The 26,620-nt window shown below is 44.0% G+C and overlaps 1 protein-coding gene and 1 long non-coding RNA gene across 2 annotated transcripts in view; both read right to left on the bottom strand.

The window, feature by feature from the left end:
- Positions 1–2,006: 2,006 nt before the first annotated feature.
- LOC143420985 (uncharacterized) lies at positions 2,007–4,427 on the bottom strand. The gene is made up of 3 exons (XR_013100720.1): positions 4,303–4,427; positions 3,466–3,707; positions 2,007–3,310 (listed from the first exon to the last, which is right to left on the bottom strand). It is a non-coding gene; the product is annotated as an uncharacterized LOC143420985 (long non-coding RNA).
- A 4,680-nt stretch (positions 4,428–9,107) lies between these two features.
- Positions 9,108–26,620, bottom strand: part of LOC143421176 (copine-4) — a 94,468-nt gene continuing 76,955 nt past the window's right edge. The window contains exons 11-16 of the mRNA XM_076890338.1: positions 24,438–24,571; positions 23,256–23,310; positions 22,103–22,154; positions 16,124–16,257; positions 15,089–15,325; positions 9,108–12,702 (exon numbers count right to left, since the gene is read on the bottom strand). Coding sequence (XP_076746453.1) covers positions 12,571–12,702; positions 15,089–15,325; positions 16,124–16,257; positions 22,103–22,154; positions 23,256–23,310; positions 24,438–24,571 — 744 coding nt within the window. The 3' untranslated portion in view covers positions 9,108–12,570. The remainder of the gene's footprint in view (positions 12,703–15,088; positions 15,326–16,123; positions 16,258–22,102; positions 22,155–23,255; positions 23,311–24,437; positions 24,572–26,620) is intronic.

Here is a 26,620-nt window from a genome sequence, read left to right as displayed (position 1 = left end):
GGCACAGAGAGACTTGATGAATTTAAGAATCTTATGATTTAATAAAGAAATTTGCAGACTTGCACAGAGATGGTAAAATTATGATGACTGATAATGGAGACGAAGATAACAGACGATGAGGACAGGGAGGAGCAGGGGTTTAAATGCACCAAGGAGACATTCAGAGACAACTCTGGACAACTGGAGACATTTAAGGATGCAGGGACTGACAGAGACGGGGAAGACGTCTCATCGTGACGAGTAAAGTTGATCTTGCCTGGCTGGGCAGCTGTCTGGGTGCTCAGCACCCCCAAAGCTCTGATCCTAGAATCGCCCCTGTCCGGGACGTTAAGAGCGCCGGCGATGGCGGCTGAGATGGAGTCTCCGAGGGACGGGCTTATTTTCCCCGCACCTAAAGGCTCCGGATCTTCCTTCATCATGCGATCCTGAATAACAGGAAGGGCATTTTTGAGGATTCTGCTAGAGGCGGTCTGAATGATTTCACAAATCATATCAGCGAGCACCGCTCGGACGCCTGAGTCGCATGTGCCACTTTCTATCATGGTGGCATAATCTGGAGCTGAGGTCAGGGCTCATGAAACGTGCTAATCTAGACGGACACATGACAGCTGAGGTAAACAGCCTGCATTCTAACCCTGCGTTGTTTGTCCTACAGCAGCCACCGTAGCTGCGATTTCCAACGAGAATCGAGAGGAGTAGAGAACGCGCCTCAGCTGGCAGTGGTGGGATTTTACTGGTCCCAGTAAAGGTTGTGTCATGGGACACGTGACATCAAAATCGGTGCACGGCACCCACGACAGAAGCGACGTAGCGAGCGTAGCCTCCCCTTTAAGCTGAAGCTCCTCCACCTTCTCCCTGTGTGTGGGGTGGACTTCATCACTGACCACACAGCATGTCAGCTCAGCACCATCAAACATCTCTGACAGTCGACCTGACTGTGAGACAAGCCTTTCATGCAGTCTGTCATATGTAATATGACCATCTGCCATCGAGCATTACATATGCGTCATAAAATAAGGAACAGGACCCTAATAAAGACATTCATATTATTCTTTGCTGGTCTTCAGACTCTTCCTCCAGATTAAACTCTCTCCCTTTTTAGACGCTTTCGTCAGCTGACTTCATCATCTTTTCCAAGTTTGTATAAATTCTCGCCTCCACGCTCCATATTTACTGTTCACAGCTGCTACTGTACTAGTATTACACCTAATTTAATTATTCAAATGTCTGCATGAATAAATGACAACGTTGGCGCATCTGGAAGGGAAAATCCATCAGTGAGGAATCCCGCAGCCAGTTTCCCGTCCCTGCGTATCAGCGGCGGCGGCGTTTAGCTGAGCATGATGATGAGTTTCCTCTGGGGAGCACTGAGCTGTCACTCAGCCCGGCTCTCATCCTGTTCCAGCATCAGCAGCTGCCAGCTAACACCGCACTGTTCACCTCATCACAGCTGAAAGCCTTCGTCTCTTCTTCACAGCGAGAGGCTGGGAACCCCAAATTTCCACCGTTTTCTGTGATTTCAGATTATTTTCCAGCTCTGATCTTCTCCTTCTAACCGTGATTCCTCACGGCGAGCATCAACCCCGGACTTCAGCTGATACAGAAACTATAAATGGCTTCACATAACACCGTCAGCATTAAACTCCAGTGTGTAGGAACAGATGTGCAGTGAGCTTCATGGGATCCGTGAATTTACCACATAATTAGTTTTAAAATAGAAACAGACATTAAAGTCGTTAAAAGGAGGATTTTACTTCACAGCATAAAATACATGACTGAACTAAACTGTGTATAAAACATGGAGTTTCTGAGCGTGAATGATTGCAGACATGCGATGGACCACGCAGCTGCACGCTGCATAACTTCAGCTCGCTAGCATCAGCTGAAAGCTTCATCCTGGCTCCAAGTAAGAAAAATGGAAGTGATCAAAATATGGTTGTGTCCTATTATACAGCCTATGATCGTGACACCACGAGAATGAATGATCACATATCGTGATCAATACCCATTTCCATTCCCGACCTCGATCAGCGCCGTGCGTTAGTCGGATCTCTCCTCGTTCGGGCTGACATCAGCGTGTGAACCCAGCAGGATACGAACACTTACATCACGGCTCACGATTACTCGGAGTAACTTTGATGATCTCTGACATTCTCACCAGATGAAAACTATCAGCTGATAAATATCTGCTCTCGCCTTCTCGTACCACGTTCTTCAACTCGAGTACGTGAGCAAGAAAATGACCCGCAAGTCACTCAGAGGGAAATACTCAGACCTGGCCACCATCGAGAGTCAGGTGACTTCCTGTGTATGGATCAGACTGAGAGACCACCTGAACTCCTGCTGATGGTCAACAACTAGTCAGACAATCATCTGAGCCTTAACCAACCAAATAACCTGATAACAGCTCGTTCAGAGTCAGATAAGCTGAGTGTGTGAGGAGGAGCTGATTTTTCCCTCCATAGTAACATTGTGTCTTTGATTTGTGATGTTTTGTGTTGTTTAGCTGAAGTGCAGATAATTCAGACAGACAGCAACATGGCGGATGCAGCTGTTCACGCCCAACAGGTACATTTGACTTCTTCCAGCGTTAAAGACGCCTCTGAAGTGCCACCAGGTGACATTTTTATAAAGTGCGCACAACGCACAGACGCGATGTTCTTCTCACACTGAAAGGCTGCAAAGACTGTGTAGCATGTAGCTATGACAACAGACGATGTACAAAATGGACCTGAAGTCAGTTATTGATTGATGAAGTCGTGTCAATGTCGCCGTGTCTCCACAGTGTGTTTGAGTCTTTGTGAATGTCTTTGGTGTTTCCTGTTTTATTTTGATAGTCCCTGTCCTGTGTGCAGTGTGTCTCATTATGTCTGATTAGTCCCAGCTGTGTTTCCACCTGTTTCGTCCTCAGTCTTCCGTGCTTGTTGTCCCGTCGTACCGCTCCATGTGTCCCTGCGTGTCGTTTCTGTCACTCCTTGTTCTGTGTTCCAGTTTCTAGTTTCATGTTCAGGGTTTTGGTTTGTTTTTCCTGTGAGTTTACTTCATGGAGGACGTTCCCAGCATTAAAGCTGCTGCTTACAGTTTACAGTCTGTGTATGAGTCCTGCCTGTCACACAGCCACACATGACACCATCACTCAAACTGGAGGGGGCATTTCATTATGAGGTCCCAGTGCTTGTCATGGTAAAACCTCCTTTCTGACTTTCACTCCAGAAACATCGACCCTTTGTCACCCCGAGGGGAGGATTTACGGTGCGAGTGTTTGAGCAGGTCCGTCTTTGTCATCGTTACAGAGGAGACGCAGCAACAGCTGGAAGGATGAGGAGAGGAGTGAGAGTGTGCGTGAACGTTAGATAAGGTGCTCAAGGACAGAATCCAGTGTGAGTGTGTGGCTGAATGAGGTTTGTTGTAAAAAGGGCCTCGAGTGCTCGGTTGGAGTAGAAACGTAGAAATCTGTTTACTCACCCTTCCAAAATACTCTGCTCCCTATTCGGACTTTTTCTGTTCTCACACCGGTGCTGATGCTGAGGTTTGATGTGAGTGGTGACGCCGAGCTTACACCAGAAGACTGAGAGTCAGTATCATTGGTTACAGGGATGTGGTGACATCACAGCTTCTTACACAACCCATGGCGCTTTGTGTCTTCTGCATCTCCCCGTCACCCACGAGGTGTCCTTCAGCACTGGGGCTCTGACACATACTGGCTGCTGAGAGTTGGAAAGTATTTTTTAAACTAAAAGCTGATTCTCTTCATCATATTTATTATCCTCTGCATTACTTATAGGTTTTATCAGAATATCAGACAGAACAAAACAGGACAGAAAATCTTCTTTTGCTCCTCAGCTAAAGGAGGGAATCACTAACGTCAAACTGTGAGGAAAGACTGACCCAGTAAACTGGAGTCAGTTAGCTGCTTCACATATATATCTGTCAGATTACATGAAACATGTTTGTAACAGTAAAACTGAAATGTTAAATTATCACAATATTGTGTAATCATGCTCTCAAATGAAACAGAAGACTCTTTCATTTTCAGCAGAGGTTAGAGGAGATGAATCTGTCGGTCTGTGGAGAAAGATAAGGCTCACCTAACCTAACCTAGCCTAGCTTAGCTTAGCTTAGCTTAGCTTAGCTTAGCACAACTGTAATAGCTGGTTGTTTATGTGGTTGTTGGTTTATTGACGATGCTTCTGAAAATATGTTGCCATTTAAAGTCCAAAAAACTTTCCTCACCAAGTATTCACTGTATTAAACCATTAATGTAGGATGTTTGAATAAATACACAAATGTCTGAGTCATTACCTCCAACAGCTCGCTCACATCTGTAACTCACTCTAACAGCACGACTCTGAGTGTTGATGTGTTTGTGTGTTAATAATGGCAGAGTCCTTGTTACTTCAGTTTCCCGAGAGCTGCTATAAACAATCACTTCCTTGATACAAGTGTCCGTACAGTAAACAATAGCAGGTTGGACCAAAGTGATGGACAGACAGACTGACTCCCCGTAGGACTGGAAAAGCACCTGTAAGGCAAAGGTGGACAGATCGATCCAAATATCGACACCAACGCTGGTATCAGATCGACACTAGTGTTTGTAGTCCACTGAACTGTGTGAAATTCACTATTTTCTGGAGTTAAGCGGACAGCACGGCGCTGCAGCGGTCAGCACTGTTGCCTCACAGCGAGCCATAAACGTGTCCTCTGTAAATAAAAATGGAAAACAGGGAAATTTAGCGAGCAGGACAAAAGTTACACTGAAGTTATTTTAGAAAAAATACAAAAACGTTCGGTACAGGATATCTGTGTGCAACATCACCGGGACCCCATGGAAGCTGATCCATTAATCCTGCCCCCCACGACCCCGATGAGGATAAACAGAACAGAACTGGATGGATGGATGACTGCATCCATTGTTTACACTGTAAACATAAAGCAGTAGAGACCATCATGGATAAATCAGGAAATGTCCTCAACTGCAGAGAAGGGCAGTGATTCAGCAGCAGTTCTGTTTCTGCTCTTTGTGAGAGATTAAGTGAAACACAGGGAAACATTCCCAAAAGGATGAGTGTCGGAGTATTTCCTGAAGTGCTTCTTATCCTCCGAGAGCTTCAGTGGAATGAATCCAATAAAACGCAGCCTGTAAAGTGTAAAAGGAAAGACTGAGGGGCTTTTGTTTTGCCATCTGCATGAAAACCAAGCTTCTGATGTCTGCTCTGTCAGTCTGAAGCCACCGTTTGGAGTTCCCGTCATTCTTTTTAAAGCACAGAGCAGCAGCTTCCGATTGGCTGCTCCTCATTAACCTCCTTAGTTTGGAGGCTCTTCCTGCACATGTGTGCTGAGGTAATTAAAGACCTGCTGAACCTGCTTTAATTAAACAGCGTTACTAAAGTCCTCTGTGAGTCAGAGCGCTTCAACGTTTAGAGAATCAGCAGCTGAAGGTCCTGATATTAATCAGCAGAGGTAACTTTCAGCTGAGTCATAACAGGGACAAACAACCAGCGTTACTTTTTAAAGTTTCAACAAAACTTGATCCATAAAAGGTTTTCGTGACAAAAACGTTCCTTCGTAATGCACGCTCTCTTTTATCGTGGCAGCACAGGAACAAGCTCTGAGCACAAGATCCATAGAGGCTGGGCTCTATCACACCAGGCCAGACCCCAGGCTGTGTAAAGATGAGACAACCCAGCACATAACAGCAGGGTGCAGGATGCTAGCAGGCAAGGCATACATGGAACGCCATAACCAAGTGGCCGGCATAGTGTACAGGAACATCTGTGCCGAGTATAACCTGGAAGTCCCGAGGTCAAAATGGGACACGCCCCCAAGGGTGGTGGAGAATGACCGAGCTAAGATCCTGTGGGACTTCCAGATACAGACGGACAAAATGGTGGTGGCTAACCAACCGGACATAGTGGTGGTAGACAAACAGAAGAAGACGGCCGTAGTGATCGATGTAGCGGTTCCGAATGACAGCAATATCAGGAAGAAGGAACACGAGAAGCTGGAGAAATACCAAGGGCTCAGAGAAGAGCTCGAGAGGATGTGGAGGGTGAAGGTAACGGTGGTCCCCGTGGTAATCGGAGCACTAGGTGCGGTGACTCTGAGGACCCGAGCTTTGGGTGTTTTTATATATATATATATATATATATATATATATATACACACACAGCTGTAAGGGACAGAATTAATGAACTATAAACTGAGCTTTATCAAAGCTGAGTGTCGGCCCTGCACAAAAAGAAGAATTATCAGATTTTAGCTTCTGTCTCAGAAAGTCCATTAATTAGTTTCTCCTCTAAGTTAAATGACAGTTTTCGAGCTCAGTGCTGCAGCTCCTTTATACAATTTACTGACACTTTCAATGTAAAAGCTAAAAAAAGTCTAAAACTTTACTGCACTCTGTCTTCATCCAGCTACAATCAACCAATCCTCATCCAACTGAAGCTAAAAGCTGCACTGGTTTGGTTTGTATTTCTCTGATAGGCTGGGCTCTTTACACTACACATGCTTCCCTCACACGATATTATCAGACAACACTGAACAGTTTTTCATTTCTATGCAGATGATACGTTAAACTAAGTTAAACCACAGATGTGTCGTGAACACATAAATGCTTGGATGACCTGTAATTCTCTGGGTCTGAGGTGAGGCTCGTGTACAGACACTCCTTGAACACCGGACTCACCCGAGCTCTGCTCGTAAACAATCATCAAACTGTTTACCGAACAATATCATCTTACAAAATCTGATCTTTAGACGTTGTTCTGGGTTAATCTGTGGCCTGGATGAGTCGCTGATGTTGTCGGCGTACTCTTCTTATCCCTGCCACTCCTGGGGACGTTCATCACTGCTCACTGTGCACCATGTGTGGATGATGGCGCTCACTGTGGTTTGCTGGAGCCTTGGAAAAAGCTTTGTAACTTATACGTGTCAATGACTATGTTTGCCAGTTGTTTCAGCAGCTTCTATTTAAATTACTGAGTGGTTGACAGGTCCTTTGAATACTTAATGCCAGGAAAGCCTGTTGCAGATTCACCTCTTGTGGTCCGGTAGCTGGAAACGTTTGCCTGGTAAATTTGAACTGAGTGGCTGATGCAGTGTCAGAGTGAAAGCAGGGCTGATGTTTAATTATTCTGAAGTCATTATGTTATCAAATCAGCAGTTTGAGTAAAGAACTTGTTGCCAGTTTCAGTGTAAATGAAATTCTAACGCACGTGTTTGTTTAAACTGACGCTGACACACACAGTCGGCATGTTTTTCATACATGAGGCATTAAACATGTTAAATTCTACCTGTGTTTAATCAGGTAGGCAAACTGTGTGCCTCTGCGTTCACACAGACATGTTTGAGTCGTGCTTCTTTGATCCACACTGCTTCACGTTTCTTAGCTCTCAGCGACAGCAGCTTTGTGTCGAGTCAGTGGCATCGTGCTGTTTTTCTTTTGTCCTGTTGTCAGAGCTAATGGCCTCTTTTCATCTTTCTCCTCCTGCCCGTGAACCCGTCACGCCTCCGAACAAACAGCCGCGTGGTTTAATTACTGCTGCCATCCTTGTTTGGGATCCACACAGAGGATGTTGGGACAGCTGGAAAATTCTCCTTCATTTCCATCTTTACTCTCACAGGGTTACAGACAACACAGACTGCAAGACAGGGGCCGACGATCATATAACCTCTAAAACGGGAAAACAACGATGCAATGTGAAAGAAATTTTAACATGACTTCACAAACCATTGTTATTAAAGAGCTGCAGCTCATGCAGTTGGTTAGCTGAGAGTCGGTGAATAAAGCAGGCGTATACAAAACTATCTCTATGTTGCACTATTTTATATACACAGGCTGAGGGACCAGTGCATATAGACAGTAACCTCCAATGTTTCTCTTGTCATAATCATTCCCAGTTCAGGTTTTAGTGTTGTACTGGCCTCTGTTCGCCTGGCCTTGTTTTGTGTTGGTGTTTTTTCAGCCAAATAAACGTCTCGCTTTGTGTTAAGATTCAGTTCCGTCTCTCTCTTGCCTGCTTTCTGGGTCCACACCACAAACACACCGATCTCAGCATCCTGCTCTGTCACACCAACCCTCTGCATGTCCTCCTTCACCACATCCATGAATCTCCTCTGAGGTCTTCCTCTTTTCCTCCTCAGCTCCATCTTAAGCATCTTTTGTCCAATATGTCCACTGTCCCTCCTCTGCACATGTCCGAGCCAGCTCAGTCTCAGCCTTGTGTCTCCAAGTCCTCACACTCACCTTTCCATGCTTTCCTCATTGTCAGTATAATGGAGACAAAGTAGACTTGGACAGGATGGAGCTACAGTGTCAGGTGCATGAAGTCCAGTTTCTTTACTATCACTTCAAATATCTGTCATGTTTGCTTTGTGCCATTGTGAGACTTCCTGATGGAATCATGGCTCACACCAGCAGGTGAACAGATTTGATGTTTTAGGATGTAAAAAAATATACAAATATAAACCAGTTTGATAGAAATTATATAAAACACTTGTAAAGCATGGATGAGGCAGAGGATTAAATATTTTTGTGGTTGTACTGTGATAATATACTTATAGATTAATCTATAAAGATCTATGTATTAGTATAACATGAGTCTTTACAGCATATATGCATATTTTACATTCTATAACCAGAACTAATAAAGATAACAGATGAGCACCTGCTTCCTCCGACTCCTTTTTGAACAGGAAATTGTTTTTTATATATTCCATGTGAATTTGATGTCTTCAGTGTGTGTTATCACATGTCACTTATGTTTGAAATAAAGTCCGAGCAGATGGCCCTGCCCCTCCCTGAGCCTGGTTCTGCCGGAGGTTTCTTCCTGTTAAAAGGGACTTTTTCCTTCCCACTGTCGCCAAAGTGCAGCTTATAGGGGGTCATATGATTGTTGGGCTTTTCTCTGTATTATGGTGGAGCTTTTACCTGACAATATAAAGCACCTTGGGGTAACTGTTGTTGTGATTTGGTGCTATATAAATAAAGTTAAATTGAATTAAATGATTTAATTAATTGGTTGAATGAATAAAATATTTTAAATGCATTAAAAAAGTTGCATTGAACACATTAAACAGATTCACTAAAAATACCGAGACACTCGAAGCTTACTGATAAAACTTTATTATAAGTCAGTTTTTCATTGTTTTGCACACAATACTGCATGTTAACACAACACTAAGTCATGTGACTCAACACCTGTCCCCCACCTTTGCTCTTTGATCGACAGCAGAAATCAAAGTGTCTTAAAAAATCTTCCATCGCTAAATGAAACGGTGCCTGTGCAGCAGCTCGAGTTCAACCTTGTGAGAAGGAAACATGTAAAGCACACGGAAGCTGAGCTGTCACTACTTCATATTCCAGCTCGTGTACAACGTGATAATTGTGCACACTTACTAATAAAAACACTTTGATTGTGTAAATATCATTACATTAAAATTCAATTAGAGAGGTGTAGTTTGATTCTTACACAGAAAGCAACACAAGTGCTTTCAGTCACAGTAAAATGTTCAAAAATAAATGATTCATTTCATCATTTTCTAATATTAGATTTAAAGGTTTTCGGTTAAAATTAGCCAAAAAAGTAAAAACTTTAACGTTCACCATCATTATCAGCAGGTTAGCACATCACTGTCAAAAACTAAACTATACACAGTAGCTGCGTTTGGCCTCATTGGTACTTTTAAATGGATTTTCCTGTTATTACTGTGCAACTACCCGCTGTCAGTGCCGAGCTTTGCTTGGTTAGTCCGTGGTATTATATTATTAAATACCTCAGTTATTACCATGTTGTTAATGAGCTGCATGCAGAGAACTGTGAAAACATGCTGAATGAACATATGTGTAAAAATGCAGGTTTAAGTTATCACACACGGCTGTTTGGACACTTCTGATCCCTCTGAAGGATTTCACTAACCAACACCAAGAGGTGTGGCCGTATCTGTGACAGCGTCCTACAAACGTTTGGATGCTTCAGTAATTTGCAATAAACCTAAAAGACAACAAGCTTTTGTCTTCATTTTTTAAAACATGAAGACAAACGGACAGGTGTTGTGACACAACGTGACCAAAATCTATCACCATAATCTAGAAATTTCTCCAAAGATGCTCCATTTGTGCTTTTCAATCTACTCGCACATCGTCATTTACATGTGAACATGCTTGAGAGTAGAACAGCCCCATCACTGGGCACATTGTAAACATAATTATTACTCATATTATTCACTACCAGGAAACAGAAACCACAAGGACCGCACAGTCCTGCATGGAGATTTGCATGCAAAACAACAGTTCATGCATCTGCCTGACCTGGAGATAAAAACTGTGGAGGATGCAGACGTCTGTGAAGGCAGCGCACTTGTTCCTCTGGCAGAGATCCGAAATGCTTTACTACATACGAACCTTACGAAATTTAGCAAAATCTCAATAAACTCTTATAAAAACAAATGAGGTGGGGGTGGGGTCATACATTCCTTCATCGACTGGTTCCCCGCCCGTCATGCTGTCTGCAGGGAAGCAGCGTTTAATTGGTCAGAGTTGCCCGTTTGTGTGCTTTTCCACTTAAAATGCTCCTGAGCGCTACAGTCTGCTCAGCCTGCCGACCCTGCATGCACAGCGGATGCTAAAGGTGCTACGTTTGCAGTTTCCAGTGTGTACGCTGGGATGTGATGAATTCCTTCCTGACCTTCATGCTGTTCTTCCCTTTTGGGAATAACCCAGTTCTCAACCATTTTCCCTTTTATTTCTGCTGCAGGTCTAAATGAAGTTTCAGAATGTTGTTTCCACCCACAAAACGCCCCAGTTTGAGGAAAGCTCACTTTACTTTGTGAAGAGAATTTAGTGTGACTTGCTGAACATCGTTTTTTATGATCAGATAAAGCTAAACGATGAGATCCAGGCTTCGTTACACGTTTTTGTCATCGTCTTTTTGCAATGCTATACGCCAAAAAAAGATAAATCAATGGATACACTGACAAAACTTGCTAAATTAAAGTTTAGTTTGTCGAGCAGTTCCTTTTTAATGCCATGCTGGACTTAAAGTATCCATAATTTCCCTAAGCTCAGCTCCACGGGTCACATCCTGGTCACCTCAAATTCCATTTGTCCACAGGAAATCTCAGTGTTGCAGTGACAGCACCAAAACATTTTCACTAAACAGACACCAAGTTGTTTAATACTAGCAGTTTGCACAACATAGACAGGTCATGCTATCCTCTATATTCATTGGCTGTGACGCCCTCCAATCAAAAAGGTTCTTCACTCCATCGAATAAAAAAAATACGGTGAAATCTGGCCAATCAGCTGTTCAAGGCAGCGTCGCTGGACTACTTTTAAAGCGCTCCCTGGACGTTATGTTCCAATCACTTTCAGTTGTGTGTCTGTGGCGTGTGCTGGGTCTACTGTGCCAAAAAGGTGTTCAGATCATTTCATGTCCCGGGTGAAATCACAGCTGTGAATGTTACTGCTGTTTGAACAGGACGTCCAGAGAGCGCCACACAGAGATGACCCTGAAGAACAGATTGGCCAATGAAACGAGCCTGTTTGATTCTTTTGATTCCACCTCACACTCCACAAAAGCTCGCTGTGAGTTTTCAGAATCAGAAAGGGTTTTGAGCCTTGAGCAAAAATGCTGATGTGAACAGATCAGGTTTAGTCTTTAAGGAGAATTATAACTTGGATGCCAGGATAGGCAGTGGTAACAAGTATTTATAGCAGAAAGTTTCTCATGACAAGATCCTCCTTCAGTTTCTTTCTCATCCAATGACACGGCCCATTTCCCCCGAAGCATGCTAACTAAAACTGATGTAATCCAAACGGCGTCTCTCTTGTTTTTGTTTTGAACCAAACTAACGTCGAGGTTTTCCCAGCTACAAAACAGGCTTCCATTATGTTGAACTAGCAGGTCAATCCTGACCCCAACAGACCGAGGTTTGCACAAAGCAGTCGACCTGAACAGACCCCGACAGAGAAAGAAGACAACCAGCAGCAGCAGCAGCAGCAGGATGGTGTGCGGTTGGTTATACCGACCGATTAACAACAAAGAGCAGCATTATAATAAGAAGACTGCTCCACGGCTAACGCAGCTAAATAATTAGTAGCTCTGCATCAGACTGAAAGCCGTGTTTCTTCTTATTGCACCCAAAATAAAAGCAGGTCTAAATAAAAACTTTGGCCACGATTTTCATAAAAGTGGAACAAACAGCTGATGCATCAGCAGGTTTTCTATTAACTTGTAAACAGCTCCACTTTTCCTTTAACTTCTGCTCCTTTTCCCCTCAGGCAGTGATCGTGATGAAGGATGATAGCATGCACCCTCAGGTAGATGACTGTATCGGTAAAAACGAGACCTGACCTGGTTCAGATTGGTGAAACTTAGACCCAGCACTAAGTCGACTCACGACTTCTACCCCAGAGACTGACGTCGTCTGCTCGGGTCTAAAATAAGCCACGTTGTAATGATAGGACACTGCAGGTAGCACCTTCATCATCCGCATTAACAAAGAACAAAAGACAGTAAACATTTTTCTCAGCCCAGGTTGTGCTGTCCAGTGGCAGCTGTGGCAGTAGGCTCATGGACCAAATGGCCTGGAAGACTGGTACTGGCTGGGCACTTTGGGCTTGATGCCCTTGCTGTTGTAGTAGTCAACCACCTGGTTGGGCACTTCTGCTAGCACACTCTTAGCCAGAGCGGCTGGAGACGCCTGAGGAGGAGAGAGCAGAGCCGTCAGTTAAAACACAGAGTGCAGAGGGAAGAGTTGATCTTTAAATGTTCATAAAACTGCAGCTCAACATCTGCAGACCCCAACAACAGAATAGCTGCCCTTCTCCATCGCTGATAAAGCAGGTGTTTTACCTTGATCCATGGTGCACGTAGCTGATTTTGCTTTTTCTCTAAAACAAAAGTTCAATATTTTGCACACATCTTTTGGAAAATGTAAAATTACTAGTAACACACACTCGGATTAATGGAATAAAAACATAAGCAGCGACCTCGAAGGAAAAACTGGTAACGGTTCAGTGATTGTACTAAATTTGCTTCACATTCGGTGGCTGTAAGCAGCTGCAGGAACCTGCCGGCTGCCTAGAGCGACCACTTGTGATTGCACGGGTCAGTGATGATGGCTTCCTGTCTCCCAACAGTCACACTGCCTCTCAGATGGATTCACAAAGACTTGCCAATAACTGAAGTCTAATTTATAAAAGATCGCCAAAACATTGCAATTAATCTGAGTCAGTCTGTGATGATGAATCTCTTTGCAAGAGGAGACTCACTCATTTGGTTGCTGACTGGTTGCTAACTGGTTGCAGACTGGTTGCAGACTGGTTGCAGACTGGTTGCAGACTGGTTGCACTCCTGTATATAAGCAAGTTGCTGAGGGATTTCCTTGCAACCACTTTCTGAATCTGTCTGACTCTGTCTTATTGCTCTGTTGCACACAGTTGCAGTAACTTTGGTCGTGCCGTGGTCTCAGTGTTTTCCTCAGTGCGAGAGTGGCGTAAAAGCAGCAGCATAAATAAACCAGACCCTCAAATCCGAGCATGTGCATGTGCTGCAGATGGAATTTAATCTGATGTTCTGTTTTGAGGAAGGTAGAACAACTTAAGACACGGTCTTTAAATTTCATTTCAGCGTCTTCCCCTCGGGAAAAATCCCAGACAGCGGTAATTGTTTGAAGCAGCGTCTGTCGCAGCCTCTCGTCTCTGCCTCGTTCTGCTGCTGTCAAATAAAAATTGCTTCTCTTGGGGTCCAAAGACAGAAACTCTCATTCATCACAGAATAAATGCAGGAGAATGAATCTTCCCAACGAGTCCGAACTGTGAATCTCTCGTACTGTACTGTCACTACACTCAGACTGAAAATTCATTCAAGTGAAATAAAGAATTTTCCACTTGAGACTGGCCGGCAGATTGTCCCCATTTCCCTTCTTATAGGGTGAAAACAGATTTTTTTCAACAACTTCACAGCCTCTCCTCTCGTCCTCCTCCGTTTATTGTTTTCCATCACTTCCCTGTCGTCCGCTGTTATTTTAGGGTCACATGCAATTATATTTAAACACTGCATCTCCCATCAACAAGAGAGTTTTCAAATGAACACACCATCTGGTGCTCTAATTAGAGGTTTGTAACTGCTGAACAACAGAGAAAGTGTTTCTAATAATTTACACAAACATGCTTCATAATAACAAACACAAAAAAGTGAGGTTAAAGGTTTGTAAACATCAGTGAAGATGTGAGAAAAACATAAATATTATCTTATAGGTAAAAATATATGCAATTTAATTTTTATTATAGGGCGACAGCGACGAGTCATTGTTCAGGTCTTCATTTTGACCCACTCTCCTTTACAGCGGCGCTTCAGGTCTTCGGGTCTGCAGCATTATTCATGCACAGCTCTCTGAGCTCTGGACTCTGGACCATTACAGAGCCTTCGTTCGTTTCTTTCGCCGCTGTGCTCGGGGTCATTGTCCTGTTCATGACCCAGTTTGGGCCGAGCTTTGGCCGTGGGTTCATGGAGACTCAGTGACTGCAAGGGGATGAAACCCTCATTGCTCCATCACCGTGCCAACAGGTGATACAACGTGTTTGTCCTGATATGACGTGTTTGATTTTACCCACACATGCTGCACATGATGAACAAACATCTCCCATTTGTTCCAGAAGTCTCCAGAGGCTTTGCAAACCTGATCCCTGCTGCCGAGTTCCTTTTGGAGAGATGTTTTCTCTTCCAAACAAGCCACACTTGTTCAGTCGTCTTCTAATTGTTCTGTCATGAACTTTGACCTTTAACAGGTGACCTGAGGCCCGTGAAGTCTGAGCATTGCATTGTGCTAACACACCTGAATCCTTCAGAACTGCAAAGTGCCCAAACGTCTACACTTATACAGGCGCTCACAGCTGCTGAGGAGCAGTTAGCCTGATTCCTCTGGAGTTTCCACATGACTCTAAAAACCACCCGGTCACAGATGTAACACGGCAGGAGTTACACGTGTTCACCATAACCAGTTATTATGTGTTAGTTCAACGAGCACGTTCGCTGTGTATGACGTTGCTCTGACACGGTACAGTTTTCGAACACGATGGACTCACGTGTTTGAAGTTGCGGAAGGGGACGAACTGAACGATGTCCCGGAGGACGGGCTCTCCTTTGGGTGAGCGCAGGATCCCGTCATCGCCGTCCAGCATCTGCATGTCGCTGAAGTCGGCGTTCCCGACCCCAACGATGATGATGGACATGGGGAGGTGGGAAGCCTGAACGATGGCCTCCCTCGTGTCGGCCATGTCGGTGATGACGCCGTCTGTCAGGATCAGCAGGATGAAGTATTGCTGGAGGATTGAACATGAAGAGACCCAGTCAGACCAGCTCCTGCGGCCAGAACTATCAGTGTAAATCCAGCAGGTTTTAAAAGAAGCAGTGGCAGCATTTCAAATTATATATATATATACATATGTGTGTGTGTAGTTCGTCTACGTTTCTGTAGAGTGAGGCTTAAAGTGGATGAAGAGAAACCGGTGAAGAAATCCCAGCGGAGTCATTATAGCAGCCTTGTTAGCGGCCGAGCCGGCGTCTCAAAGCCTTTTCTTCCTGTTTCTAATTGCACGATCTTTAAACTGTACTCTGTGAGGAGTGTTTGTCATAAAAGTCTGGTTCATTTTATTATTATTAGGTTTTTATTTGAAGATCAAACAATAACTGAAAGTGTTGAATTGCCAGCCAGCCTGCTCAAATCTGCCCTCTTGGCTGGCAGCCTTCCCCTGAGCTCGGTGTTTTGATGTGGGTAGCTCAGGGTGAAGCTTTGAAGTGTAGTTTCTGGTTGCAGTTAAGGACGCTCTTTCCTCGGCCTTTAAATACAATCATTTTGTCAAAAGTCATCAGCCACGGTTTGTGGTGGTGACGGCACTGGTCCTGACCCGTTTGCCTCGTGTTTCCATGCAGCAGGAACTCTTTTGCACCATTTTTCGAGCAGCATGGCTAATATCTGAGGCAGCGCTGCGTGCTCCCGGGATGATATTCCCGTGGTACCAGTACACAAAGAGACATTGTGCATATTCCTGAGACACAGGTATGAAAAAGGTTTCCTGTCTGAAAACTTTATTGGAACATGAAACTAGATCGCGTCTCACCATGGCCTCTTTGGTGTGCACCTCCTGCGAGGCAGACTTGGCGACTTTCTGGATGATGGGTGCGATGTTGGTGGGGCCGTAGAGCTGCAGCTTTGGTAGGCAGGCCTGGTACGCCTCTACCACACCCTGGATGCCTGACAGGACACAAAAACAATCAGAGACAGTCTGGTTCCGAAAAACTAGAACCAGACAAAGCCAGAGCTGTCTTGGGTTTGGTTACCAGTTGTTCTTGACAGTAAATCTCGTCTCTACCTGAAGATTCTCAGTCATAGAACGAGCATTTCTACCTGTAGATCCACAGCTGTGCACACCTCTTCATTCAGGGTTTTAATCAAACTTTTGCCTTCTTATAAAGCAGAAATCACCAGCTTTGAATCAGAACAAGCTGCCGTTTGTTCTATTAACAGGTGAAAAAGGCTGTTGTTGGAAAAAGTCTCTGTTTGTTTGTCCAGCTTTGGAGGATTCAGAGCTTTTAACTGTGGATGATTCGTGCGTGATGCTGATAATATAACACGTTGGGAGCATGATTGCTCTTTTCCTGATAAAGCCGACAGTGGACGGTGTTCCCTGTACCTTTAGTGGTTTTCCCTCGAGTAGCAGCTCACTAATCACATCCACACCCAGTAATTTTGTTCAGTGAGCAGGCAGGAAGCCGCTCGGTCCACGAAGAGCTTCAGGTTTCTGCGCCCGTGTGATGCACCTGTACACTGGATCGCTGTTAACCATGCTAGCTAGCGTTAGCTGCACCTTCGTGGTCACTTGATCACATGTGAAGTTATTTTAGAGCTTCAAAAATTTCTTCTACTTTATTTGGGCTACAGAAACCAGTAGTGACATCATGGTTCCTGTTACATCATTTATATACAGTCCGCGATCTTAAAGGTGTGCTTTAAATATTAATTTTTGGGCAGTTTTGTCTTTTATTACCTTTGTATAAAGATTCACTTCTGTATCTTTATATTTGTGCTTTTATGTGTTTCATTTTTTTATCATTATTATTAAATTTACTGATGATTCATGTTTGTAGTTTGTTTCTTGCTCCGCCTCTCTCTGCGTTAGTGTTGCTGTTGCTCTGGACTTGCTCTGCCAGCCTCGTGTTTTTGGCGACGCGTCCCTGACGAAGCATCGCTGTCGTGCCCGAAGCTCGTTCGTTACACCCCACGCTTTGGTCCGAGCTCCTTTCATCCCTCGCCTTTTTACCCGAGCTTTCATCTGCTGTAAGTGATTACACTTCAGTCTGTATTTATCACAGTCTGACGGTCTCAGGTCATCTCGGTGATAGAAATCCATCACGTTTATTCTGTGAGACGAACTGTCAGCTTTATATTTAAACCTGTCAGTGATTTTATTCAAACTGAGTCTTTTCGACTTTTGGAAGAACACAAAAACGACACTTTTCTAATTGAATAGAAAGTCTGCGTGTGTTAACTATATTTGGCCTAACTTCATACACTGGGGGGCGCTGCAGAGAGAGGAACCGGTAAACCAGCTGCTCATTAACTACATAACTTATGTTTATACATTTAATGTTATGAGTGTCTCCTTCTGTTTCGCCTTGGACGTATGAGGTCTGTGAGGCTCCACGGTCCGTCTCTCCGGGTCCTTTCAGAGGCATCCCAGCATGCCCGGAGGCAACGCTGTGATTTACTGTCTGAAGGTCATCAGGAAGACGCACTCAGACTTAATTAAGAGCGTCGGGGTTGAAGTGTCTCTGAGCTGATCGATGACCTTTAGCAGCCAAGAGTGCGAGAGGCCTTTATCTAAACACTGTCTGCCTGTCTCCCCTCAAAACCAGGAGGAAACAGTTGTGAGGTCAGAGCAGCAACTCCAGCTGTCAACATCTGTATGTCTGCCTAAAGCAACAGCTCCGATAAAATGACTCTGCCTTATTTTCACTTTTCCATTTAAGAAGAAAGTCAAAATGTAACACTTGTCAATGTTTTAGCTGTCGGGAAGTTTTCTTTTTTGTTTCTTCTCTGCCGCGGCCGCCATCTTCGTGCTAAAACTGGTTCCTGATTGGCCCGAAGCTGTTGGGTTTCCTGCATCTCACCTACGAGGCGCCACAGGCCCAGACCACCAGCTTCTTTCACTGTGAGTGACGGCTCCACTCTGAGCCCCGCCCACGTGACTCAACTCCTCCCCCGTCCCTATGGGAGAGTCAAGACCCCCTGCAGAGGATACTCAGTTACACCAAGGCCTCTTTGTTTCAGTCACTACGTAGAGATCGAGGAAAATATCTGTAATGTGCAGCTTTAGATTTATTTATACTGCATTTCAAAGACACTGAGGAGTTGATTCAGACTGCCAGTGTTAGTACACACAGTCACAGAGGTACACACTGCTGAACCATTATTTTACACTTTAATCAGGAACGAGCACAGAAAATGTCTCTGACGTCTTTTGATTTTTTTCTGATTTTAAATTCACAAATGAATATTTCAAACATTTAGATGAGGTCAGATATCAGCTGTGAATCCTCTGAGTTCTAGTTTAGAGGTTTAATTCACAAATGCCTGTTGGCCTGTTTGAGTATTCGCAGCCTTCGGGCAAATATTCTTTCACTCATTGAATATTGATCAAGTCTCACGGTGTCTGAAATTGATGTCGCTTGATGTTAACAGCCTGGGTTATCCAATCAAAAGAGCCAGAGTATTAACAAAAATTTACAAAGAAAATAAGGATTTAATCTTTCTGCAGGAAACCCATTTGTCACCACAAGAGAACGAAAAATTAAAGAAACATGGATGTAGAAAAACATATTATAGCTCCCATATCAACAGCCATAAAAGAGGCGTGGCCATTCTTATGGCAAACAATTTGTCATTCGAACTCTTTGAAGAAATAAAAGATAAAGAAGGACGGTGCATCATTGTGAAGGGCAAAGCTTTAAATAGTATCTTGACTCTTGTCTGCACCAAATAGTCCCAAATCATTCTTTAAAGACCTTTTTGACCCAATCTCAGTGGAGGCAGAGGGTATGTGTATTTGTGCAGGAGACTTCAACGTAATATTGAATTATTGTTTGGACACAACTAGTCAAACTAGATGCAAAACACATATAAGCAGACACTTAGACTTGACACTTGAGGAAACGAGACTGGTGGATGTCTGGAGATTGCTGCATCCTTCACAAAGGGACTACACACACTACTCAATTCCACACTCAGTGCACACCCGGACTGATTATTTCTTAATGCAAAAGGAAGAATGTCACAGAGTGTTCGACTGTAGAATCGAGGTAGCGGATGTCTCAGATCATAACGCGATTTTTCTGACAATTCAGCTGGACTCACTTCCAAGGAACAAAGGAGCCTTAATGTAGGGCTTCTGAATAATGAATCTATTACATATGATATTAAACAAGAAATAGATGCAATCATTAAAGAGAATGACAACGGAGAAGTGAACCCTCTAATTCTTTGGGATTCAATGAAAGCTGTTCTGTGGGGAAGCTTGACAGCAAAAGCTTCTTTTGTTAAAAAAAAAAAGAATTGAAAAATATAATCAGCTGACGAAAAATTTAAAAGAGCTGGAACAAACCTTCAGGACTAAAAGGGACCCCATAACACAGAGACAAATCTTAGAGGTCTAAATACAAATAGAAAATATTGAATCAGGAAGCGGAAAGAAAGGCAAGATATTTGAAACTAAATTATTACGACCTAGGCCCTAAATCTGCCAAATTATTCGCTCGCAGACTGCGAAAGCAGCAGATAGATACAGCAATACACCAAATTAGAAACCCTATAACTCAAGAGTTGGAAGCTAAACCGGAAGAAATAGAAAACATTTTCAACAATTACTACCAAAATCTCTATATGCAAGAAGGAAATGTAGATGTACAATCAATTAAAAAAAATTGTTTGTACTCACTAGACCTACCTGCCATTGGAAAAACCAAAACGAAGTACTTACTAAGGAAATCACAGTAGAAGAACTGAATAAGGCAATCAGTAGACCGAAAGCCAACAAAACCCCAGGCAGTGACGGGTTCCCCGCAGAATGGTATAAGGTATTTAAGCTCAACCCTATCCTGCTGAGAACTCTGAATTGGATAATAAAGAACGGCCCGATACCCCCGTCGTGGAAAGATGCTATCCTGTCTTTGATCCCCAAGGAAGGAAAGGATAGAGATAACTGTGCAAATTACAGACCGATATCGATCCTACATGTAGACTACAAATTGTATACTTCAATTATAGCTAAACTAATCAAACTGTTCATTAATGATATAATTGAGGACGACGAATGTGGATTCATTCCAGGGAGGCAAACACAGGACAATATCAGGAGGACATTACACATACTTCACAAAATTGATAGTAATAAATGGGATGCAGCTCTTATTAGTCCGGACGCCGAAAAGGCTTTCGACAGGGTTGGGTGGGGATTCTTGTATCAGACCTTAGAAAGATTTGGTTTCACTCAAGACTCAATAAAATTTATATATTAATATAAAAGGGATCTTTATAGGAAAAAGGGAACTTAAAATAGGATTATTTGCAGAGAATGTAATATTTGAATTGGAAAACCAGGATTTTTTTCGATATCTACAACTTCGAGATTATTACAATAAAGAGATAGCTGAGGCTGAGATGATTAACCCTCTAATTGAAACAATGTGCGACTCCTACCAGCAGAAAACTACTAAACTAGCATCCAAATTATACTCCAATTTGATGACGAATCAAAGATTCACCTCTTTATATGTAAAGACAAAATGGGAACAGGAACTAAAACTATCAATCACAGATGAAACATGGTGCCAGTTATGTGGTTCACTTCAAACGTCCACAAATTCCCTACAGTGGCGGGAATTTAATTGGAAATGCCTTATTGGGTTTTTTATCACTCCTCACATTAGGAGTAAGCAGGTGGGCACACAGCAGCCTTGTTGGAGAAACTGTGGTGAATTGGCAGCTAACCACTCCCATATCTTCTGGTCTTGCTCTAAAATTAACCCATTCTGGACAACAGTTAATGATACCTTACAAAAAGTCTTTGGTTACAAGGTCCCTGAGAACTGTACTGCTTTGTTTTGAGGAAATATTGATGATAGAGTTAAAAGAGAGGACTTATATTTAACTAAGATTCTTCTTACAGCAGCAAGAAAAGCCATTACCAGGCTGTGGCTTAAGCCTTTAAGACCGACCATAGAACCAAGTCCGCCAGAGCTTATAGTATATTTTTACATGCTGTGGAGACATTTTTGGGAGCATTTCAAGTTGATATACATCAATACAACCATTATAGCCCAAATTTAAATAATATGTCTGCATTAAGTGCATAGTAATTACATAAATTGCAAAAAAGTGCAATAAACTACAAAAAAATTAAATCGTTTTTGTTTTTTAACATATTTCTAGTTAGAGAAATTTAAGAGGCTTATCCCTCAAAACTGTAAATACAAAAAAGTTGCACAAAATAGTTTCCCACCACAGGAAATTTATTTTACGTGTCTTCATAGTTTTATTTTTGAAATACCTTTGACCGAGGTCAAGCTGATGGCATAAGATGCAAGTACAACTCCTCCGGTTTCATATGCAAAAAAAATGATTGCGCTAGCTTACAGGGTTGCAGAGCTACAGGATTTAAAACTAGTTACGCAAAACGGAGCGTGCTGCTCTGACTGGTTTTAAAGGGTTAACCTCCGTGAAGAAGAAGAAGACGACACGTTTGCAAATACTGAATCTGGATGTAATACTTCCCTCCTAGTCTTTTGTGTGGACGACTCTCCTACGTGGCTTCTGTGATCACCTCATCACTTTAAGGCAAAATAAAAAATAAAACACTTCCCAGTTTAGGAAATCAAACCGAGCCTACAGGAAACATCAGCGGCGCGGTGAACGGTTCTTCCTGATTCGCTGTCACCATCAAACTCATTCTCACTTCAAACAGCTTCTGAAGCTCGCTGTCAAATATTTGAGTGGTTTTTCTGCCTGTTTTTAATTTTCAACGACAGGAAATCAAAGAACCTACCTGCACACTCCGGGTTCTCCTCATTAAAATTCACTGCGAAGTCGTGGGAGACCTGGAGCAGAGAGGGGGAGGGAGGGGGAGGGAGGGGGAACAGGAAGTCTGTTTGATCTCTGCATCAAAAAAAACAACCTGCAGAAAGAAAACTCACAATAAAACTCTTCACCTTCATCCGTCTTCATCGCTTCCTGCTCTTCTTCTTCTTGAAATCGAAGCTGAGTAGTTACCTGCCCCCTCCCCCTCCCTCCCCCCGCCTCACAGCACACTCACAGGACAGGTGAGTTTCTAGTCTAACTGACAGGCGAGGGAGCGCTGAGAAAGATTAAAGCTGTAAGCTTTGTAAAGCAAACTGAAGCCACAGAGGAGCTGCAGTTCCAGCACTCGGTGTTTTTACACTACAGCGTTCAGAGGAAGTGGGCGTGGTCTGCACAGCGCGCTCGTTCCTGCCCTAACCTGGTGCAGGTTAGGGCAGCAGGGAGCTGCTTTATCCAGATACGAGCTGAACGTAGACAGGAGTTCACAGAGTTAATATTCTTCCTGTGTGAGACACACTCGTCAGACGTGTGATCAAATATTTTGAGGAATCAGTTTCTGAAAATCAAAGACTGATTTAAATGATTTCACTTTGGCTGCTTGAGGGATCTCCTCGAGCACCTGCAGACTGATTCCAGCTCGGCTGCTAATGTCTGGCTGTTCTCTGAAGTCCCAGTGAACCCCTGTGTATTTGTGTATGTGTGCTGACAGGGATGTGCGTCTCCTCCCAGGATCAAACTTCCACTGTGTACGCCTCCACACTCAGGAAAAAGTTCCTGATCACATTAGACATTAGACTTCCTATTGTTGATTAATGTAACGCTGCGTAAGCTGAAGGCTGTTTAATATTCTTGACTAATCTTGTTCCGGCTGCGTGCCGCGCTATATTTTCAGGGCGCCGACTCAGACTCTGAATGGAGCTAATCAGGACTTTGAAAGCTGATTTGAATGCAGCGTCAGACCGCCAACCAAAGGCTGCTGCACAGGAAAGGAAGCATTCAGCCGGCAGCACCCCGGGGAGGTGACGAGGGCAGGGAGGTGGGAAGGTAATCACAGGGTCAGCCTCAGCCTCTGCAGACAGAGTGCATGCTGGGAACGCCGACGAGCCGGGCTGTTAAATTACCTTGTAGTCTGGAGGGATCCGAGCTCCGAAGCCGAACGCCGGGAACATTTTGTCACTGAAAGGAAAAAAGACAAAAAAGTAAAGGTGAAGAAGGAAAAGAGACACTGGAGGAGCTTTCTGATTGGATACTTGAACACAAAGCAAAAGAAATGTCTGCTGATTGGCTGAGAAGTGATTACTTCCTTACATCACTGTGATGTTAGGAATCTCTGTCCAGTTCATCTAAAATTCAATTAAATACATTCTGTGAGTTAGACCAGCGGTCCCCAACCCCCGGGCCTCGGACCGGTACCGGTCCGTGAGTGGTTTGGTACCAGACCGCGAGAGTTGAGGCTCAGGTGTGAAATGTTTGGTTTTCAGGGTTTTTATCGGTTTTCAGCGTTATTTTGTTATCGTTTTTATCGTTAACTCGCTTTTCCTGGGTCTTTTCACGTCTGTTATGAATAAATCTTCTTTTTTTCGGTACCCGTACTAGTTTTATTTTCTTGTATTTATCCGCGACACCTTAAAGGCCGGTCCGTTAAAATATTGTCGGGCATAAACCGGTCCGTGGCGCGAAAAAGGTTGGAGACCGCTGAGCTAGATGTTTGACCTGTTGCTAGCTTAGTACGAGGACTGAAGTGTAGAAGACCGCTAACTCGAAACTGACTTTACTCCTTTGCAGCTTCTTGGACTCTGTAAGAGTAGCTTTGTGTGATTCATAGTTAACAGTAATCGTGTTAGTCGGCCTGGTGATGTGTGCTAGTGCAGCTAAGTACACAGCAGCCATATTATTGGTCAGATGATGTCATTCAAAAGGCTCAGATCTCCAGTTCAGGTGAAGCTAGCAGACAGCTAGCGGCTACAGCCGCCTGTCAGTCAAAGAGGCCACGCCCACGTTGGGAGTGTAACCAGGCAGGATAATAATAAATATTAATAATGTATACTATGTTGACCTGTGGGGAACTTCCTCTCTGCATTTGCCCCACTCACTCAGTGAAGCAGTGGGCAGCCACTGGGCGCCCGGGAGCAGTGAGCAGGGACGGTACCTCGCTCAGGGGTACCTCAGGGTAGCCGTTCAGTGGATTCGGCCACTCTACCTACTGAGCTATCGCTGCTCATAAGTGATGTTTCTTTAATCTTGTGAGTACATGAACACAGTAATGAATGGAGCTTTGTGATTGGCTGCTGAGTTGAAGTGACCTGTCGTAGTCCTGGCAGATTTCTCCCACGGCCACCAGAGCCTTCAGGTACTCGTTGGGCTGGTACGGGTGGATGTAGTGCAGGGAGCAGCTGTTCCGAGGGTCTCCGTTGGATGCTGTGAAGTCGATGGCGACCTGCAGAGACAGCAGCCAATCAGGGATCAGAACCAGTCAGAGTCCCTTAGAGAAGCCACACAAGAGCAGGAGGGAATGATGTGACTGTATGTTTGTTGGTGCCATTACAGAGACAGATTTTTATCCTCATTTATGATTGTAAAGAAGCAGGCATGTCTAGATTTAATTGATTTTTATTGGTTATTTGGCTGAAATGAGCCTTTGAGGGTTCAAAGGTCGTGTCCACCGGAACCTAAGGCACGGACCATCTTTCTTCATTTATGGTTTTTGTTCATTTTGGGCCTCAAACTGATCCGTGTGAAGAAAATAAGGATGGTGCTGAGAACGTGAGCGAAGCTTTTAGTTACATTTCCTCTAAATCGAAGATATTTATTTTTATTGTTTTCATTTCTTTTTAGTTTTTGCTGTGTGTGCAGTGTTTTGTTGCTTTTATTGGTTTCATTTTGTGCGCTTGCTCACTTTTGATTGTTTTCTCATTGTTTGTGGGGCCTTTGAGTGCTCTGTGAAGCAGTTTGGTGCCTCCGGGTGAAATGTGCTGTATAAATGCATCGGCTTCACGGCAGCAGCAGCTCAGCTGAAGAAGAAGAAAAGCAGTTATGTTCAGAGAGCCGCAGAAAGAGCTCCGAGACGTCAGAAGGTCTGAATCATTGATGAGTCGATGACGACGGCTGCGGACGCTCGTGGATTACTGAATGAGCTTCGCGGGCGATAAACGACCACAACCAGACGCAAAATGGCTCGACTGCAAAAACACGCTGCAGACCTGAAGTCAGGCGTAGAGATACAAGCACACGTGTGCTTAAAACCAGCAAATATGACTTTACTGTTTAACATGCAAGAGTAAGTCATGCTGTCAACTCAACTCAAACAATGAAGTTCAGAATGACTGAAGCAAAAGAACGATTGTTTCATATGAAGCTGAAACAGCTGAAATCAAGAAGAGGAAGTGAATTCAAAGGATTTTTATTATTGTTCGAAAAGTGCCATTCGAATACTCGTCCATTTAGAAAATGCATTTAAAGAATAAGACCATGTAATGCAGCGTTCAGACCTTTAACGTCTGCCGGATCACAAATATTTTTAAAAACAGCTCCAAAGGGCCAAAAAAGGCAACAAAGTTAGCTTGAAGGTGTGAAAACAACGAGGCATAAAACGAGGAAAAACATGTTTGAAATGAGCACAAAGATGCAAAACTACACAAAATAATTACAACCATTAAAACCAGTCACGAGAGGACACGTGATTTCACCAAGCACTGTTTTGTTCACCCAGAAACTCTCCACGGGGACCGCCTCACTGAAGCCAACACTGGAGACGGGTTCTGATTGGATCGCCACAGAACAATAACAATGACCCTGAAACACATGATGGATGGATAGCCCAGAATTACTGACCCATCCATATCAACAGTGTTTAATTACCCTTTCGTCCTGATGTGTAGGAGCAGAGCTGAATCACATGGACACAGCAGGAAGTGTCGCTGTGGTGCTGTAAACAGATGGAGTGGAGGTCTCAGCAAATTCACCCAAAGTCAGACGGTGCAACGCTCAGAGAAACTCCACAAAGCCGAGAGCTCCACCTCAGAGGCGATTAGAAAGAAACTGAGTGGAAGAGCTGCAGGAGAACGCCTCACGCTGCACGGCGTGCGTTTGCAAAGTTATATCTGAACAAACCACAAGACCTCTGGGACAAACGGGACCAAAGTGCAGAAGAAGCAGGTTTGGAGAAAACACTCATACCAGCCGTCAGCACAGCGGTGGAGGGCCGAGGGTTCGGGCCGAGGGTTCGGGCCGAGGGCTCGGGCCGAGGGCTCGGGCCGAGGGCTCGGGCCGAGGGTTCGGGCCGAGGGCTCGGGCCGATCCTGCAGCCACAGGATCAAAGTCAGGACACGGACTTCGATTTTCACAGGACGACACGGATTCAAGCTAAACCTTCGTTTTCACACAGCTGTAATGAGGACAAAGGACACACACACACACACACACACACACACACACACACACACACACACACACACACACACACACACACACACACACACACTCTGAA

This window comes from Maylandia zebra, linkage group LG11 (genome assembly GCF_041146795.1).
Source record: "Maylandia zebra isolate NMK-2024a linkage group LG11, Mzebra_GT3a, whole genome shotgun sequence".
In the NCBI taxonomy this organism is placed as follows: Eukaryota; Metazoa; Chordata; class Actinopteri; order Cichliformes; family Cichlidae; genus Maylandia; species Maylandia zebra.
This window is presented reverse-complemented; position numbering and strand designations above follow the sequence as displayed.